Raw genomic sequence first — 20245 nt, 5'->3', positions numbered from 1 at the left:
TTCTCTTCTCTTCTCTTTTTCCTTCTTCATACGTGAAGGCTTGAACAAAAAGGTGAGTCTTTTATTTAAATAATTTCTGATTAATTTAAGGTTGGGTTATGATCATTAAATGATAACTAAGCTTAAGGAAAGCTTAAGTTATCTTAAAATCAAAAGATAAAGGAGTTAGGGAAGATTAAAGATTAGAAGTTTTTAAACAAAATCTTGAATGAAAGTTGATAAGTTAAATTTGACTTGTCAAGGGTCTAATTAAGAAGTTAGAAGCCATAAAATTGGAATTAAAACGTGTTGCAAAGTTGGTATAATTCTTGAGTTACATATGAGGAACTGAATTTCGAAGTTAAAGATGGGTTATATGGATATAAATTGGTTTAAGCATGTGTATACGAGTTAAGAACATGAAAGGGGATGAAAGATGAAGCATTTGAGTTGATTTGAGTGGATTTTCGGGCTAAAAAATGAATTCTGGGCTATGTGCATCGATGCACATTCAATGTGTACCGATGCATCAAGGGTAAATTTCCAGAAATTGTTCAGTGTGTATCGATGCATAGGAAGTGCATCGATGCACCCCTTAAAAATGGAAACATCGAATGCAATTAGTGCATCGATGCATAAGAAGTGTATTGATGCTCATGTTAAGGGATGCATCGATACACTGTAGAATACATCGATGCACTTCAAGGGGAAATAGAAATAAACCTTTCTTTTGGTCAAAGAAATGATAGATTGGAGTATATTAATTGGATACTAATATGTATCAATGTATGATTATGTAGATATCGAACACGAACAAGTTCCGGTGTGATCATCAAGTTAAGATTCGATCGAAAGCAAGGAAATCATAAAAGGGAATTGAAACTTAGTGGGGCCAAGGTGAGTGCATATTAGATAGTGTATTGTATTTAATGGAAATAAGACTTGTGACAAGTATATTTCCTATAGTAAAATACATGAATTCATTAATATGAGCATATGCTTGATATGTTACATGTGTGTTATTGATTGTTGCATGTGTGAATGATATGTGTGAATACATGTTTATATGATACATGATAAGTATCCATGATATATGTAAACATGATAATATGATATAAGTTAAATTATGTAATATGATACATAACTATGAGATAAGTGAAGGAATGTATATATGATAGAGATTATGTATGAGATATATGAGAAGAGGTAGATGTGATTAGGTGAAAAAGAATACAAACATATATTAAGCCGTGTTATATGTGACAGTGAATTGCTTGTTGATATGACATAAGTGCATGAACAAATGAGAAATAATATAGACCATATGAAATAATCTACGTGATTAAATTTAATATGTGATTACATGCACTGGTATTACATGTTATGTGATATGAGATAGAGTTTTATACATATATATGTTATGTGACAGAACAAAATGAACATGTGATCATAAGAGAAGTGATATGAATATAATGCCCATGTTAGGTGATATGAGAGCTAGGGGTATAGTTGGCATGCCAAGAGTCGAGGGTTTATCTATGTTCTACGGAACATATGTACACAATTACCTATGTCTTTCGAGACATATGGACAGTATACCTATGTTCTAAGGAACATATGAACAGTTTACCTAGGTTCTTCGGGACCTATGGACAGTTGTCGAGGTTCTTTATGACCTCTGGATAGGTCCTTCGGGACATTTATACGAGCTGTGGATGTACTCACATACCTTAAGTTCTCAAAAGTATACATGGGCTAATACATAGACTTTAAAGAGAGTAAATAAATCAATTGATATAATACGATGTGTGTTCGGTTGTGAACTAATATATGTGTTTGGATATGAGTTATAGGATATAATATATGTGTGTTAGTGATCATTGTATATGTTATAAGATATATGATATGAACATAATGGATTATATAAAAAAGAGAATAGAAATATGAATGGTAATAATATGATAAGGATAGGAAAGAAGATAATTATATGCATGTGCGGATTTGATATATAAATGGATATATGTTTGGGTATGACGTGATAGCAATAATTGTTCATGCATGTTTACAAGTTATAGTTTACAGTATATGTTTATTGCCTCACTAAGTCATAGATATAGCGTGTGATTGTTTCACACATAGGTTATAGAAGCGAGAAGAGAAGCGAGGAAGAGCAAAACTGGTCAGCATCTCCCTTACAAAATTTCAGATCAGAAAATAGATGATTTAAACTTGTTTGATTAATTTGAATATAGTTGGCATGTACTAATTGATTGAGTTGAATATGCTCTGATCGATTTTGGTTATTTTGGTCAATTTATGTAAATAAACTGCTTTTATTTTAATGAAAGTTTTAAATTTTCTTTTAATTTTGACAAGAATCAAAGTTTGAAAAGTCAATGTGACACCTCAGACTCGTATTCGGGTTGGGTATGGGTTGGGGGTGTCACATGGAAATTGTGTAGTACCGAAAGGGAATTGCAGGGGTGCTAACCCTTCATTGACTGTAACCGACTCCCGAATCTGACACATCTTTGGAAAGATGCAGATCAGGTAAGAAATAGGGTATTAGATCAACCCATTTGTTTTTAAAAAAATGATCGGTGGTGACTCCAATCCATTTTCCTAAGTCGAAGCCCAATTCTGGGTCCACTCGAAAGATGGCCGCGACAGCTTGGCTAATCTGCTGAGGACATGTAAGTGAGTCAGGATAAGGTAATTTCCAGTTGTCATTTTATTGAAAATGGTAAGTTTAAATTTTAAGGTAATTTTTCGATCCTTATTACTTACTTCTGATTATATTTTTTGAATAAATAGTTATACTGGCAGTTTTTTCAATGATTTCAGCTTGTCAAAACTTGTTTTTCATCTAAGGCTCTAAACCTGAGCTCCAAACCCATTTTAAGTGGGGGTGAAAGCGACATCTTCGTGTGAATTTATTCACCGTGCGGGCCTAGCAAGTAGCCTTTGGGATTCATATACCATATGTCTTCATGTGAATTTATTCACCATGCGGGCATAAGAGAATGTTTCCTTTTGAGTTTAACTTAGTCCACACAAGCTTGTAATGGGCTTAGGACTAAGGGTCTGGCAAGCCCAATGGAGCATAAGCAAGGAGAAATCGGGTACCTTTTTAGAACCTAAACCGAGAGAGAACATGGAATTAAAGCCCACCCCAAAACCTCATTTCAAACCATAGAATGCCTGAATTATTTCTTGCTTTATTTTCTATTCAAAGCATGTGAACTAGACAAATATTCGGTTAAGATTTATTTGAAATTAACATGCGGGATAGAGATCATGTCCGGATAGGAATAATAAGCATGTCGGGTAGATATCATATGGGGTAGGACTTTTTATTTTCATCATTTTTTTATTATCCTTGTCTCGCTAACTTTTTCCCTTCATTTTTGTTTATGTTTTTTTTTTTCATTTTTCATCATTTACATCATTCGCAAGAGGTGTTGATCCAAAAAACATGTTTGTTAAACATAAATAGTTTGCTTTAATGGACAAATGGGTTGTAATACAAGAGATGAAAAGGTAGAGGACAATCTACAAGGAGACTATGTGTCACATTCAATCCAGAAGATGTGGTGCCCACAATCTAAGTTTACACTAAGAACATCAAAAATCAACTTTGGGTTGGCAAAGGTTGCTGATATGGAGATTCTTTTCAAAGACAACAAGAACAAGATGACAAAGCGATAGTTGAAATTGGAGGTCATTGCTGACAAATTCAAGAAATATGCAAATAAACTTCATATAACTCCTATCGATAGAGGGCTCTAATGGCGGTACCTTTAGAGAACATGCTCATCAAATGATGAAAGTCAGAGATGCAATCATTTGATATTTCTGGGAACAAGTACAAAGAGCATCTCGTCACTTTCACGTGTTAACCAGAGAAGTTGGAGCGGTTCGACAGGTTATTCGACCGGTGATAGACGAAGGCAAAAGACTAGTCAACCTATTAGAAGCTGTCAGGATATTTTTGTCTCTTAAAAGATAAAACACTTTTGTCCCCAGTAGGGATTATTTATAATAACATGCATGTTTTCGGATCAATGCCTCGAGCATTTCATGCATTTTTGCATCTACATTTCATTTTTAAGCATTTTCATAAACATGAAATTTCTTCATGGAGGATTCGATGTAGTGTTCTTAATCACGTGACACCACATGGAAGAAAGATTTTAACAATTTAAAAAACTAAAATCAGTACAGTGGGAGCATGATCAGCTGATTGTAGGGCCAAGCTTGCCAGGATGATCTGAGAAAAAAAGTCCACATATCCTGAGGGCTACGATGTTGAAGCTGTGTGCAGTTACCACTTAGGAAGCTCCAAACATTCCTCTAAGAACTGTAAGGCACTGAAGCACAAGATTCAAAGCCTGAGGGATTCAAGGGCATGAACAACCGAGAAAGGGGGTATTGCATCTACCATTTGCACTGAGAGCATTGTTTTGTTTGAACACATTTTTGATCTTTCATGTTTGCTTAATCTTTTAAACGACTGAATTTATGCTACTTTTTAAGGTGGAATAATTGAACAAATCTTAATCTTTAGTTCTTCAAATATTAAATGAATTAAATATTCTTTTAATTCTTCAAGAATTATAGATTTTTGACATATGACAAGATTATATCTTTCTTATCATGTCTCAAACCCCAAAATAAAAAACATTGATTCTTTACCCAAAATAACTCATAGTCATTACCAAAAGACCAGATTTTGACATTATCACCCATTAAAACTTTTGAACCTTTCTTTGAGTCAATAAAGTCACACCATTAAAACCCAGAGCATTGAGTTGTTCTTTTGAACATGAGCATTCTTCTAAGACACAAGTTGGGGCTCTCGCAGGGAGCCTGAACATTGAGACATGTTGGGAGAAAGAAGCAGAAAGAAGAATTCATTTGAAATAATTCTATCATGCATTAATTACAATGTTTTCATGTGAATAAAATTAATCCTGAAAATCTATCCCCCTGAGGATACCTCTTCTTTGAAAACTTCCATGTATGAAATGATGAACGACTTTCTTTCTTCATCCATTCATAACAGGAGAAAATATATATCCCTTGTGTCCCCTTTTGAGCCTATAATATTTTTCTTCTGATCCAACCCTAAACAAGGATCACCCTCCACACTGGGGGGCAAGGTGGAAGAAATATGCTCACGTGAGTGAAGACTTCAATCCAAAGGAGATACCAAATGCCAAGTGCGAAGATTCAATCAAAACAAAAAGGAAAAAAGAGATAAAAAGCAAAGAGAAAATAAAAAAGAGAAACAAAAATAAAGAAAAAAGTGAAGAAAAAAGAAGAAAATATGCATATGCAAAGATTCACTCGATTCAAATGATGCGTCGAGATTTAAATTATGAGATTGATCAAGAACAATCATTCCAGAATCACTTCACTCGAAGATCATGGAATATCAAGAGAAAATCAAGAGAAACACATACGAGCTGAGCATATTCAAATTGAGTAAGACATGATTGAAGGCATCAGAATGAATTGATCCTTGGTTTAATACCCTGGAACACTTGTTTGGACTTATTTATCATTTTCTTTCATAACCATGAACCATGGCCTACATTACGTGCCTTAAAAGTCCCTTCTAATCATACATGGATTTCTAAACAGAAGAGACTATCTTCATATTTCATCCCACCCGTCAGGATTAATCTTTGTTTGCAAAAAGTTTTTTAAAATCTTTAATGCATGATAGAGAAAAATAACAAATGGTGGTTCAAGACGTAAATTTTGAATGACATCTTGAAACCAAAGGAGGATTCATGAGACAACTTGAAAAGGTGGCTCGAATATAAAAATTGTGCAGCTGAGGCGATCGCAAAAATTCCTTGATAAGGAATCGTACAATCCGAGAATGACCATGAAAGTTGAGAGTCAGAGAACACTTCCAGTAAAGGAGCATACAAGCTACACCATCAAACCTTTGAGCATCAAATAAACAAAAATGCCAAACCTTTGACCAAACACAATAACCTGAGACTTTTTTTACCCATTTCCCAAAGATAGCTTTGATCTTGGCACTTGTCAAATAGCTATAATTTATTGAAGGATTAACAATGTAATCAATTCTTTGATATCCAATGAACTCTAGTTTTATGATTCGTCTCGCCTGTAAAACCGCGAAAGGGGTAATATTTTCAAAACTTTTGATTAAACATTTTTCGAAACTTAATTGATATTTCAGAACTTTGAAAATAAAAGAGAAAGAATTTTTTTTTTCCAAACAAGACAATCTCTCTAGAGCGGATATTGGTAAATGACATGTGGCTCTCAGACACAAAACTCATGCTTAGAATTAATGCTGAAGCAAAAAATGAGGAATAATTGGGGCATCTTTGAAGATTCAATATCGAATATTGGTGCATCTTTGGGGATTCAAAATCCTGATACAAATTATTAGATCTTCTGTATGTCTTTTCCTCTACATGCAGGAGCAAGCAGACAAAGAATAAGGCTCCATCCAGGAGATAAAAAAGAATTAATTCATGTTGCATGCATCTTAGACATCACATTTATCATTTTTAGCATATATAATTTTTTGTAGCTTTTTGAGTCAAATGTCAACTTCAAGACGAAAAATACTCGATTCAAAAGCACATTTAAAAGTTGAGGGTGGTTGCTCGACCTCACAGCAAAGGGGAAACTGTCTGATGACAAAATAACTTTTAGAGTCTCGTTCAGAGTCAATTTTAACTTCACAGCGAAGGATATTCAAGTTAAGGCTCAACTTCACAACAAAGGGGCCATCCACGATTTCAACTTTACGACGAAGGGAATCGTGCTTACCAGAAACATTCATTGGATTTCAACTTCATGGCGAAGGATATCCAATTCAAGGCTCAACTTCGCAACGAAGGGGCCATCCACGGTTTCAACTTCACGACGAAGGGAATCGTACCCACCAACAACATTTATCTTCAGGAACATGTAGATTATCGATCGCCTTTGAGATTGTTTCCCTCGAAACAAGGGGTCGTCTCGCTTGAGACTAACTTACCCAAAACAAAGTTTTATCTCTCTTGAGACAGTTTCCCTTGAAACAAATTTTGTCTCTCTTGAGACAGTTTCCCTTGAAACAAAATCTTTGAATATGTTTTCCTTGAAACAATTTTTGTCTCCCTTGAGACAGTTTCTTTTGGAACTAGGTTTTGCCTCTCTTGATACAGTTTCTCTTTAAACAAATTTTGTCTCTCTTAAGACAATTTCCCTTGAAACAAAGTTTTGTCTCTCTTGAAACATTTTCTCTTGAAACACCAATCTTTGAATATGTTTCTCTTGAAACAAAATTTTACCTCCCTTGAGACAGTTTATCTTGAAACACGAAAAAAACCTTTGAAATTGTTGAAACACAAAAAAACCTTTGAAATTGTTTCTCTTGAAACACAAAAAAACCTTTGAAAATGTTTCTCTTGAAACCCAAGACCTTCGAGTTTGATTACACTCAGCTTCGAGGGCACATCATTTGCAGCATAGCTTAAGGCAAGAAGGGCTATCTGTCAACAAAATTGTCGAGTTCGATTCCATTCAGCTCGATGACACATCAATCACACCACTTTCCAGTTGCAGTCGAGAAGAATACATGGATTAGCCGTGCCTTAGTGACAAGCAACCATTTTCAAGCAGCATAGCTTAAGTCAAGAAAAGTTATCTGTCAACGAAGATTTCTGAGTTCGATTCCAATCCAAGGTCTTTAAACCAAGAAAAAGACCGAATGGCAACGAGAAGCCACGTGCTGATTCAGATTCCGATCCTAGATCTACCCCCGAGGCGTGTTCCTATTTTTAAATATTCAATTCTCCCCCTAAATCAATTCTTTTCTTCAAAATTTGCCCATCGATTTGTTTTTCCTTTTGATTCGGTCCCTTACATTTACGTTTTAATTATTATTATTTTATTTATTTAACTTTATTTATACGCACATTTTCGATATTACTCATTTTATTTAATTGCTTTGTTATTTTTCTTTTCTTTTTTTTATATAATATTTTTTTACATTTTATGCATTTTTTTACTTTAGTATATATTTTTATTTTTTTAGATTACATATATATATATGTTATTTTTTTATTATCCGTTTTATTAATTTATATATACATTTACTATTTTTTTATGTTTTAATTATATATATATATATATATATATTTTTACTTTTTTATTATTATTTTATTTATTTGTTTTTTCTTCTTTTTTTATATATTTTTTATATTACTTACTATTTTATCTTTGCTTTCTTTATCTTATCTTTTATTTAATTTGTTTTTTCTTCATTTTAATTTAATTTATTTATTTCTTACCTTTTTATCTAACACGTTTCTTGACTCTCTTAAGGGTACACCTTTAAAACTATTTAAGGTAAGTAATTGGGATCGTATTTTTACCTTTTAATTTTAAATTACAATTTTCTTAATTTAAGACAACTGGAAATTGCGTTGTACCGAAAGGGCATTTCAAGGGTGCTAACCCTTCCTTAATTGTATCCGACTCCCGAATCCGACACATCTTTGGAAAGACGCAGATCAAGTAAGAAATAGGTTATCTGATCAACCCATTTGTTTTAAAATAAATTATCGGTGGCGACTCCAATCCATTTTCCTAAGTCGAAGCCCAATTTCGGGTTCACCCGAAAGACGGCCGCGACAGATTGAATGAGCTTTCCGTCCAAATTTTTTCGCGCAAGATTACAAAGGTCCTTACTGACTAAGTTCCAGTTCCGTTGCAAAAATACTGAATGTAACTCGTCCACTCTAGGTGCTTTTAAGGGATCCATACAGAAAAGTACTTCCCTTATTTCAAGATCTTTGTATGGTTTGAGTAGGCAATTTACTTGGTGTTCGTTTAAAGCTTGGAATTTTCCATGTATTTCGTAGGATTGAGGTGCTAATAAGGAATTAGAGAATAGTTCCTTTTTATGATATGTGCCTTGAGCTTATTCGGATCTGAGGATCGTCTTCCATTATGTAACTGGAGTGTATCAATCAGCTTTCGTTTATATTTTGCCACTGCCTTTGTATGGAAACATCTAGTGTTTCTATTCACGTGTTCTATCCATTTGCACCTTGCTCTTTGAGCCTATAGAAGTTCCTCCTCCCTATTGATGGAGTTCATTTCAACTTTGAGTTCTTTTTTGAGTTCGATAAGCTTGCCCGAGTGGTGTGTTTGGAGTGCTTTGTCTATTCCTCTTAGTCGTTCCATCACTCTTTTATTCCTTACCTTGCTTATTCCAAAAATATTATGATTCTAGCCCTTCAATCTTCTTGTGAAGGTTTCCAAGTTCGCCAATATCTCTTTGCTCTCATCCCAATTTCGTTGTAAGAAATTCTCAAAGTCAGGATGATCGAGCCATGCTGCTAGAAATCTAAATTGTTCTTTCTTCGTCTTCGATATCGTCTCCATTTGCAAAATTATGGGGTAGTGGTTTGTCTTGATGCGGTCTAGATGAATTACTCTTGAGCCAAGAAAAGTAATATTCCAATTGATATTCATGAGACACCCGTACCACGATGCCATGTGAATTTTTGGCCTTTGAAATTTACTTCCATGAGACCATTATGGAAAACAAAATCAGTAAAGCTTTTACTTTGGCCCTTATTATTTGCATTGGCCCCATATCTGTCTTCCAGTTTGAGGATACAGTTGAAATCTACTCCTACGACACATGGCTCATTATTTGGTGGGTGGAGATTGGACAGAGTTTCCCATAGGTATATCTGAATGCTTAGATTGGGACTAGCATAGACGGTTGTGAACTAATGCCATTGGTCCGATCCTTCCATTTTGAACTTACCGTGAATAAATTGATTGGCAATCTGTAGGATTTCTACGTTGAGGGGTGTCTTTCAAAGTAGCCATATCCCTCCGTTGTATCCATGAGCTTTGACTCTAAAAGAGTTGTCAAAACCAAATGTTTCGATTATTTTATCTGCTCTGTATCCACTGTCGTGTGTCTCGGTTAAGGCTACAAGGCTAGGTTCTTATTCCTTAATAATTCCTTTGAAATGTCTGTGAAATAAAGGGTGAACTACGTTGAGAATCACGGTCTTTCCCGCTTCGTGAAGTTAAGATATACACTTAGAGATTAAGGATAGTAAAGAAAGCACAAGATAATAATTCTCCAATTTGGAGATTCTTCCACTATACAAAAGAATAGTAGGATTACAAGGATGTATTCACAGAATTTGACTCACACTTGGTGGCTCACTCAAGCTTGAGGATAAAGACTTCCCAAGTTATCTCTTTTCTCTCTCAAAGAGACTCTCTGGTGATTTAGTCTAGCTTAACATTACCAGCCTTCTGGTCTCTTTTGAAGGATCGACATTCTATTTTCTTGTGGCTTATCCTTACACAGTAGTAGCATGTAATCTTCGAGCGTGACTTGGATCTACCTCGAGATTGATGTTGATCTTAGCTTTTTATGCGTCCACGAGTTTCATTCCTACCCCGATTCTCAATAATATTAGATTCGTGGTGAATAGACTCACCTCGTTTCATTCTCCTTGCTTCTTTACCGTGAAGCTATCACTAACGGTATCCATGGTGAGCTTTCCTTCCAGAGCTGAATTACTAAGTGTAACAACGAGTGTATCCCAACTTTTTGGTAAGGAACTAAGGAGTAGAAGGGCTTGCAACTTATCATTAATTTTCATCTCGGTTTTTGTTAATTGATTTATGAGCCCCTTGAAATTATTTAAGTGCTCAATCATACTTTGACCATCCTTATACTCCAATTTCACCAACCGTCGTACTAAATTGGCTTTGTTACAAGGCGTTTTCTTTTGAATTATGGACTCAAGCTTTGTCCATAGTTCATAAGCATTTGTATAAGTAGAAATATACTCAAATAGGGTTTTATCAATGTACTTACAGATCATAGCAACGACCTTCCGATTTAGTAGTTCCCATTGAGCATCACTCTTGCCTTCTATCTTGTCTTTGTAGATGATGGGCTTATGCAAATCCTTGCAGTACAGGTGGTCCTCTATTATCGGCTTTCAATATGAGTAGTTATTGGCTGTTAGCTTGGACATGTCTCCGTCATGAGTGACATTATCCTCCATCTTGAACTGCACGAGCTAATTACGGCTATGGATGAACCTAGCTCTAGTACCACAGTTGGGAATCACGGCCTTTCTCGCTTTATGAAGTTAAGATAGGCACTTAGAGATTAAGGATAGTAAAGAGAGCACAAAAGTATAATTCTCCAATTTGGAGATTCTTCCACTATACAAAAGAATAGTAGGATTACAAAGATGTATTCACATAATTTGACTCATACTTGGCGGTTCACTCAAGCTTAAGGATAAAGACTATCTCTCTTCTCTCTCAAAGAGGCTCTCTAACTCTCTAGTTTCTCTAGTTTCTCAAGCTTGGATTTCTTAGATGGTTAGGAATGAAGTCTCTCACCCCTATTTATACTACTCCACCTCCACAATGAATGGTGGAGATTACTTACATCCAAGGGTAGAGATTAATTATCGAGAATACTCCACACACTCTAGGAAGCTCTACACTCTTTCACTCCCTTCCATATTCTTCTATACTTTTCCATAAGGTTCCACACATCTCGAGAATATTCCAGAGGATTCCGCACTCTTCCACAAGCTTCTAGAGAGTTCTACACTTCTCTAGAGTTCTTAGGAATGTTCTAGAAAATTCTACACTTCCCCAGAAAGCTCTAGAATTTTCTAGAACCTCTCCAATTAAGGAGAGATCTAACAAACTACCACTTGAGTATTCCAGAACATTAGCTTACCCATATTTTATTAATAGTTGGGTGTTTTATGATTCTCGACCTCTAGTGCCACCTTCAGCGATTTATCTACGTTTTCATTTTCTTTAATATTCGGGTCTGATGCTGCTTCCACATTCATAGTTTGGGACGGACTTGCCTTCGTAGTTGTAGAAATGATCCAATTAGAAAGAAGGGGCGTGCTCGGAGCCTTATATTCACCTGGTTTTCTGATTTTTAGGCTCTTTGGTTTGTTCCTTGTTGCAATAGGTTTTGTCTTTTGCCACCTTTGAGAGTAAGACTCAGTTTTCATTTTGCAGTACTGAGATAGCTGAGTGGTTTTCCTTATCAATTTTCGGTTGGTGTTGTTGTATGGCTGCATGTGTATCAGCTATAATGATAGGCTTGCTACTCGTGTTGTTGTTCGTTATAACACTTGGAATATCTAGATCACTCTTAGTGATAGGGACATCAATTAATCCTTCGATGCTAGAACCCTTTTCCATCAACTTCTTTTGGAGAGCGCTTTTATTTATGTTAGAGCTTTGCTTGCTAGCGATCTTGGCGCTGGACTATCCTTTCCTATTTTGATTCTGCTGAACAGATTTAGAGTAATCTAGGGATCCCTTCTTTTGGGTGTTCCCAGTGAAAGGTTGCTTGTGGGTCAGTATTCTTGATGTTACTTCTGTATCCTCAATCGTTTCTTGGAGTGGGGTAAAGCGAGACCATGTACTTCTGTTGGGGGCAATATTCACATTCTTAATGGCATTGGTTTGGGTTATGGGTTTTCTCGGCTTAGGTAGGAGGACCATTCATGGACCATATTGGTTGTATTCTTTTGGTGCAGGCGTCGGGATGTTCATAGTAGAAGGGGCGCTTGAAGAACTTGGTTGTGTTGAATCTGTTTTGTTTGTGGGACAGATCTCCTTGAAATCCCCATAGAGTCCATAAGGAAAACAGATTTGTTGAAGACCTTCGTATTCAATTTTCTGAACGAAGTCGTCAACTCCGATGCATGGTAATAGCAGTTTATTCAGATCCTCTACACAGTTAATCTTGCAAATTTACCACTTCCTCTAGCATTCGTATTGTAATCGACTCTAATTACTCTACGTATTGTTCTCGCTATTGATTTAAATATCATCTTCGAGTACTATATGTATGGCAACCTTGGGAGACGGATCCAAACTATCACCTGAGACGGGGTTTTTTTTTCGTTGTTGAGAAACTCCTAGACCAAGGTTGGACTGTTAAGTAGGTTATGTGGATTGTCCATTGTCCTTCTGTTAGAGCTTTTGTATAATCTTCCATATGTTCAAACTTGACTAAGAAATAGTCGTTATCCAGGTTGATTAGATTCAATTTACTGATCGGCTTCCATAGCATATAGATTCTATTCCCTATTTTCTTTGCCAAAAGCCGGACGATAATCGTTTGCCTCATGCTATGGTCAATCAGATCATGTATTCTTTCGGAGAACCTGATCTTGGAGAAGGTGCCCGATTTGTCTACGGGTACGTCTCCATCTGTGAGGGTAATCTCTTCTTCGCTCATTGGAGTTATAGGATTCTTGCCTCTCCGGTTCTTGTTTGCTGTTATTTCAGTGTAGGAGAGTCTATCGGGGGCTGAGTCATCTTTGACATACTTCTCTGCTAGGGTTGCTTTTGCTTCTTGCGTGCGTATGTAGTTATATCTATCTTCCTAATCCATCGCTAAATCGTCGCAGTTTTTGACCCTTTTTGTTGTCCTTTGTTCTGCTAGTATCGTCGGTGGTCCGATATTTTCTAGCAAATTTCCTGAAGTCCTTGTCTCCCAAGGGTTTGGGATAGCGTTTGTCGTTGGGTTTTCTCCAGCCATAGTATCGAGAATCCATTAGTACGTCAAAATTGATAACGTTATTAAGTGCCACAAAGAACCTTACACATTTAAACAATATATAAATTTATGAATGGTTGAATTTTCATGAATAACAATACGAACGAATCCACATTGTTACTTTACAACAAAGATTAAATTATCTCAAATTATCAATAAAATTGTAAAATACTAAATGTCGCAAACAAGATACCATGCACAAGTCGTACTTAATGAAATAATTACAATCTAACTATTACAAATATCCATATATATCCAACAAATTAGCATGTTAATATTGAAAACTGCAACAAATTGGGCAGATGCTCCAAACTTACCTAGGCTACGGAGGATTCGAGTATGCACGTTTCGTTTCATGCTTTGGAGCAAGCGGAGAACGTTGGTGCAATGGCTGCTGGTGATGCCTACGAGTTGTTTGACGAGCAGCACACTTTCTTGGTTCTTTCGGATTATAATTTATTGACTTGATCTGTTCCAAAATGTGTACAACTTCTTTCATCGAAGGGCGGTATTTAGGTTCAGATTCGAGACATTTTAAAGCAAGCTGGGCTACTTGAACCGCGGCTTTGGAAGGATATTTGCCCTCCAACCGATGGTCCATTATGCTCTTCAATTTCCTTCTATTAGATAAATACGGTTTTATCCAGTCCACCAGACTATGTTGCCCACTGGGGCGATTTGTATCGAGTGCTCGCAACCCGGTGAGTAGTTCAACTAAAACAACACCAAAACCATACACATCGCTCTTCACGTATAAATGCCCTGTTAAATAGGTAAAGTATTTCAGTCATGAGAAATGAAAAATGGGGTTTTGCTCTATTGTTCTGAAAATGCAATAATATGTAGCAATGCACGGACATCACATATGAAAACACCTAAAATTTGGAAAGGTTTCAGAGGATTACCTGTAGCAACATATTCTGGAGCAGCGTAACCATATGTGCCCATTACCCTTGTTGTAACATGCGATTGGCTAGCCGAAGGACCAAATTTGGCCAACCCAAAGTCCGATAACTTGGCAGTATAGGACTGCAATGTAACCAAAAACCAAACTACATTAAATTTACGTCTCCTTTGCATGTACTCAAGGAGAATACTCTATAATTCATCAATTATTTAAGCCTTTAATCCCTAAACAAATACACAAGTTATACGGAAAGTTACCCCGTCCAGTAGTATATTTGAGGCCTTGAAATCTCTGTAAATTACTTTCTTGTCCAACGAGTGCAAGAAAGATAGGCCCTTTGCTGCTCCTACCGCAATTTTAATCCGTATGTTCCAGTCAAGTGATTGGACAACAGAACCCCCTGGATAACAAAAACCATGAAAAATGCGATGAACAAAGTTAACTCGCAGGAAATAAGAGATGGGAAGTGTGCACGCATAACATGTATGCTTGTATGAAAAATTGGAGATATAAAGAACTAATTTCTAAACTCTTACTTCCGAATAGATGGTTTTCTAAGCTACCCTTCTGCATAAACTCGTAAACGAGAAGAAGCTCTTTATCCTCCCAACAGTATCCAAGCAGCTTTACAAGGTGAGGATGAGACAACCTCCCTAAGAAATTTACCTCCGACTGAACCAATAAATGACAGCAAAAGCTTTAGCAACCACGAACATCTATACATTTTAAATATTCTAAGAAAATAAGTAAAACAAGCAGTAAACAGTTCCCAAAATGCAGGTGGAAATATGTGAGCTATAGATGCACATCACAAAGAGAGATTTTGAAGTTTTACAACATGTGCAAGCCAAAAGTGCCTACGCAAGATGACATGGAACTATACTATGAAGTTATACGGGATATGGCATTTGTAAAACTCTTGGAGCTACAAATTTCGTGGAGCTTCGGTGGGGTATTGGAGGTTTGGGGGCATGAAACTGGTTATCCCAAAATGCAAACTGTAAAAAGTAGCAATGCAAAGCATATTAATATGGTTTAGCCTTAAATACTTATTCACTTTCCAGTCCTCTTTACTTTGCACAACAAGCTTTGAACTCTAAAGACATCATTTTCTGTAAATAGCAGACAATGTCTACCGCATATTTTCCTGGTTCTAGTTAATGAGACATTGTTGGTAATTACTAATTAGAAGCAGATGTGTTACATGCATGAACATTTGATCTCAAGAGAAAATCCATGGCAATAATTAAAGAAGAAAATGCAAGTGACGATAACTCGAGAATTAATGAAATTACCTTCCATTCCTCAAATCCTTGCCAGCCCTCAGAGTTGAGTTTCTTAACTGCAATGGGGGTTCCACTTCCGCTCTTCCCTACCGCCTTCTCATCCAACCAGCCTTTGAAAACTTTACCAAAGCCTCCCTCACCAAGCACCATATCAGGCCTAAAATTCTTAGTTGCGGCCTTCATTTCAGCAAAACTGAAGTCCCTTACCTTAGGGGTGGGCAAAATTTGCCCATCCTGAAAAGCCCCGTCTCCGCTCGAAACCGAGAACCTGCTGTCCCGGGAGATGTTACTGCCCCTAGATGTTGTGTTGCTGGTTGTCCGAGATTCAACTATGGAAATCCACAGAATTGAAATGTGCTTAGCCAATGTCCAGACAGTGAGATTGTCAAACACATGGAGTTCTAATACTAATAATGCAGCAAACAAAACATAATAAAACAGTATGTAGTGATCAAAACACAGAACCTAACAAACATATTCCAGAAATACACAAGTCAAGGGCCAAAACACAACAACAAAACATCACCATAAACTTGATTTCTGGTGCCGAGTGCAAAGAAGAATATGGATTGCATCAATAAATTTCAAAAACAAAATCGAACCCACTTAACAAATTGTATTATTGAGCAAAACTAAGAAACAATCTATGAAATAAATACCTGAACTGAGATGATCAGTGGTGCTTGGAGTTGGATTGTCAGCTGGAGAACCCCAGCAAACCCCCATCTTCAAATATCTCTTAACCCCAAACAAAGGGAATAAGAAGAAGCAAATTCCCACTTGAAAATTCTTGTTTTCACGAAGCAATTTGTAAGCTCAATTCAACCACAAAAAAGGGGTTACTATGATTTTCCCCTTAGTTGACTTCGATTCTTGGTTTATCTTCGGTTTTCATTATTCAAGAAAATTCAAATACTACACTTCGACAATGGAATATTGCCCACAGAAAAATCAAAAAGTGCATGTGCTACACTAAATTACAAAATGCTTTTCTTGGCAAAGTACACAAATGATACTTAATCTACTTTATTGAGTCGTCCAATTATAAAATGTTAATTTTTTAGGTTTTAAACTATTAAAATTTATAAAATGATCACTTAATTATTTTTGTATTTTAAATTTATCATTTTTCATTAAAAATTAACGATCTCTTGAACTGGACGTCAATCTACTAGATGTGATATGATAAAATCAACAACAGAATGTTTTAAACATTGGCTCAATGGTGTAATATAAGCAAATACTTGATCCAAAAAATAAAATTCAAACAATTTTGGCATCAAACTTTATTATTACAGCGAGTAGGTTATTGTCTAGCTCATATGGCCGCTAATTTTTTTTTAAAAAGGACGATTTTGGAGCATACGAATAGTTTGATGATTATTTTATAACTTTTAATAGTCAAAAGACTTAACAAAACAACAACTTATAGTCATAAAATTATTTTGTAACTTTTAATAGTTTGAGGACTCAACAAAGTAGATTATTATAGTCGGGTGACTATTTATGTACTTTTCTCATCATTTTAAAAAAAATAAAAATAATGAAAAGACCGAGTCTTTGTATTTTAGCGGCCGACACTGTCGAGTGAGCTTCTCCGCGGACACGTAACATGTTATCTCAGGTAAACCGCCGTGTCGAAGAGGTCAGTTAAACAGCCAAAGCAAAAGTCATATTTCTGGTTTTAGTCCATGTATTATGCTGAAAATGTGATTTAATACATTATTACTTTAATTTAACAAAACTAAGTTTTCTACTTTTGCAATATTATTAGTAGATCACGATGACAACACAATTAATTATCATTAAAATGATTATGTGAATTTTTTATTACTAATATTAAATCATATAATTAAACTTACGTGAAAATCAAATCAACAATATTTCATTAATAATAATTTGCATGTTAGAAAAATGGTTTTGATTCTTTAAAATAAAAAATATGTAATCATTTTAACCATAACAATTAAAAATATTATCTTTTTCTTGAATTATAATAAATTAATTAATTAAATCTTAAATGCTAAATAATTGAGAGTTTAAAACTACAATCAAACTAAAAAAAGGAATTTTTTTTAAATTTATTTGTATCACCAGGTTAACTGATAATTTTATATTAGGGAAGATGAATTCTTAATATTTTAAAAATAAAATTATAAAATTTTAAGAAAATGAAAATATACTATCAACAAATAATATATAAATATTTAAAAATTTTAGGGTAAACTATACCTGACCACTCAACTATTTAACCTTTTTTACTTTTACCATTGATCTATCAATTTTATCAATTAGATCACTTAACTATTTAATTATATTCAATCAAGTTACTTGCCGTTAATATTTAATGAAAGTGTTGACATGATAATTAAAAAAAATGGTATAATTATACATTTGTCCTTAATACTTATACAATTTTCAATTTGGTCCTAATTTTAATTTAATTAAAATTTTAATCCTCTGACAAGATTTTAACACATGTCACAACATAATTAGAGAAAACTTTCTTAATTTTAAATATTTTATTTTTATTTTTCACCCTATCAGATAGTGTCACGTGTCATCTTCCGATTGGATAGAATGTCACCGATTGAATAGACATAATTAGAGAGAACTTTCATAATTTTAACTATTTTATTTTTCACCCAATCAGATGGTAACACGTGCCACCATCCGATTGAATAGAAAATAAGTAGAATAAGAAACATATAAGTACCATCCGATTGAATAGAAAATAAGTAGAATAAGAAACATATAAGTGAGAAAGTTGGGATTCAAACCTGGGCTATTTGGAGGGTATATTAACGCCAACACCACTGAGCTTAACCCATTACATGGTTACATTATGCATCATTTACAATATAACATATTATACTGAATGGCAATTCATGTTCCTGTCACAACACTACCCAAAAACTGGAGAACCCACCAATTATCTATGAGCTGGAAATGCAAGCGTGGCAAACTGGTTTACGACCCTTGATTGAAGTAAACTGTAGAAGTAAACCCTTGTCCATTATAAAAGCCAGCTCTTTCTTCAAAATGACCATCTATTCTTATATACTTGTTTTCACTCTCCTCTCGTGCATGGTAGAAGAGATATCAATTATGGGTTGCCGTAATGCAAAGCGTTTTTACATTTCTTTCTTTCTTTGAGTTTGAGCTTCTCTGCAACACCTTTTGCCCTTTATTTTATGAAATGTTTTGCCTTTTTTCTCTGAAACACCTTCCAAATATGTTGTGACACGTGTCAAAATTTGATTAAGGGATTAAATTTATTAATTAAATTAAAATTAGGACCATATTAATTAAATGTGTAAGTATTAAAGACTAAATGTACAATTATACCAGTTTTGTTAATTGTCATATCAGCACTTCCATTAAATATTAACTACAAGTAGTTTGATTGAATATAATTAAATAGTTAAGTGGTCTGATTGACAAAACTGAAAGATCGATGATAAAAATAAGAAGGTTAAATAATTGAGTGGTCAACGATACAGTCTACCAAAATTTTAAAACATCGAACGTCCCAACGACCCTCGATTCATTACTAATAAATTTCAAGTAACTTCATACTACAACAAAATAACTTTTATGGACTTCACGTTTTATTTATTTTATTGTTTGAATTTCAGTGTTGGTTTGGCATGTATCATGGAATAGGACCAAATGAAAAAAATATATAATGATAAATATATCTTTAATATTTGATTAAGAGTTATTTTAATTTTAATTTTTTCTTAAAAATATTTTAGTCCATAATAATTAATTTTAGGATAAAATGTCTTTAATTAGATGAAAATTGTCAATCAACAAATGAATAATACTCTAAAATATAAATTTTTTATCTTAAAATGAAACATTATGGACTAAAATATTATAAAAACAAAGAATGAGAGCTAAAGTGATTATTTAATCAACGTTGGGAGCCTTTTTCCCTAAAATAATTTGTCACTAGCTAAAATACCCTAAAAAAGAATACATATCAAAATAATTATTTAAAACACTATGAGTTATTTTTTGTTGTTGACATTATGCTAAAAAAGATTATAAATTGTATTTATAATAAGTAATTAATTATATTATTGATATAACCCATTATAAATACAACAATAAATTATTTATTTGGTTACTCAGATTTTTTAGTTTATGTTTTAGTTACTAATTATTATTATTTTTTAAATATATCTAACATTATGTTTTGGTTTTGTTTTGTTCGTCCGTTGTTAAAAAAATAATGGTGATGCTACTGTGTCACCACAAGATAATGTCATGTTAACATTGGGAAATAATTAAAATTATCACATTGGGAAATAATTAAAATTATCGCATCAGGATCATCATTAATTTTTTAATGATGAGTGGCTAAAACAGAACCAAAACATAGTGATAGGTATAATTTTTGGTGATCAAAACAAAAACTAAGTATTAGAT

General features: G+C 34.4%; 1 protein-coding gene across 1 annotated transcript; it reads right to left on the bottom strand.

The window, feature by feature from the left end:
• Positions 1-13875: 13875 nt before the first annotated feature.
• On the bottom strand, positions 13876-16683 carry LOC120178769 (probable serine/threonine-protein kinase PIX13). The gene is made up of 6 exons (XM_039184568.1): positions 16468-16683; positions 15818-16137; positions 15059-15194; positions 14780-14922; positions 14521-14644; positions 13876-14377 (listed from the first exon to the last, which is right to left on the bottom strand). The coding sequence occupies exons 1-6, from the start codon at positions 16532-16534 to the stop codon at positions 13938-13940; spliced, it is 1230 nt and encodes a 409-aa protein (XP_039040499.1). The 5' UTR covers positions 16535-16683; the 3' UTR covers positions 13876-13937.
• Between the last annotated feature and the right edge of the window lie 3562 nt (positions 16684-20245).

This window comes from Hibiscus syriacus, unplaced genomic scaffold (assembly GCF_006381635.1).
Source record: "Hibiscus syriacus cultivar Baekdansim isolate YM2019G1 unplaced genomic scaffold, ASM638163v2 tig00003507_pilon, whole genome shotgun sequence".
Lineage (NCBI taxonomy): Eukaryota > Viridiplantae > Streptophyta > Magnoliopsida > Malvales > Malvaceae > Hibiscus > Hibiscus syriacus.
This window is presented reverse-complemented; position numbering and strand designations above follow the sequence as displayed.

Coding starts and splice junctions, on each gene's coding strand:
- LOC120178769 (XM_039184568.1), bottom strand. CDS start 16,534: ATGGGGGTTTGCTGGGGTTCTCCAGCTGACAATCCAACTCCAAGCACC. Junction 15,195..15,817: donor AAGGATTTGAGGAATGGAAG/GTAATTTCATTA, acceptor TTATTGGTTCAG/TCGGAGGTAAATTTCTTAGG. Junction 14,378..14,520: donor TCCAGAATATGTTGCTACAG/GTAATCCTCTGA, acceptor CCTATTTAACAG/GGCATTTATACGTGAAGAGC.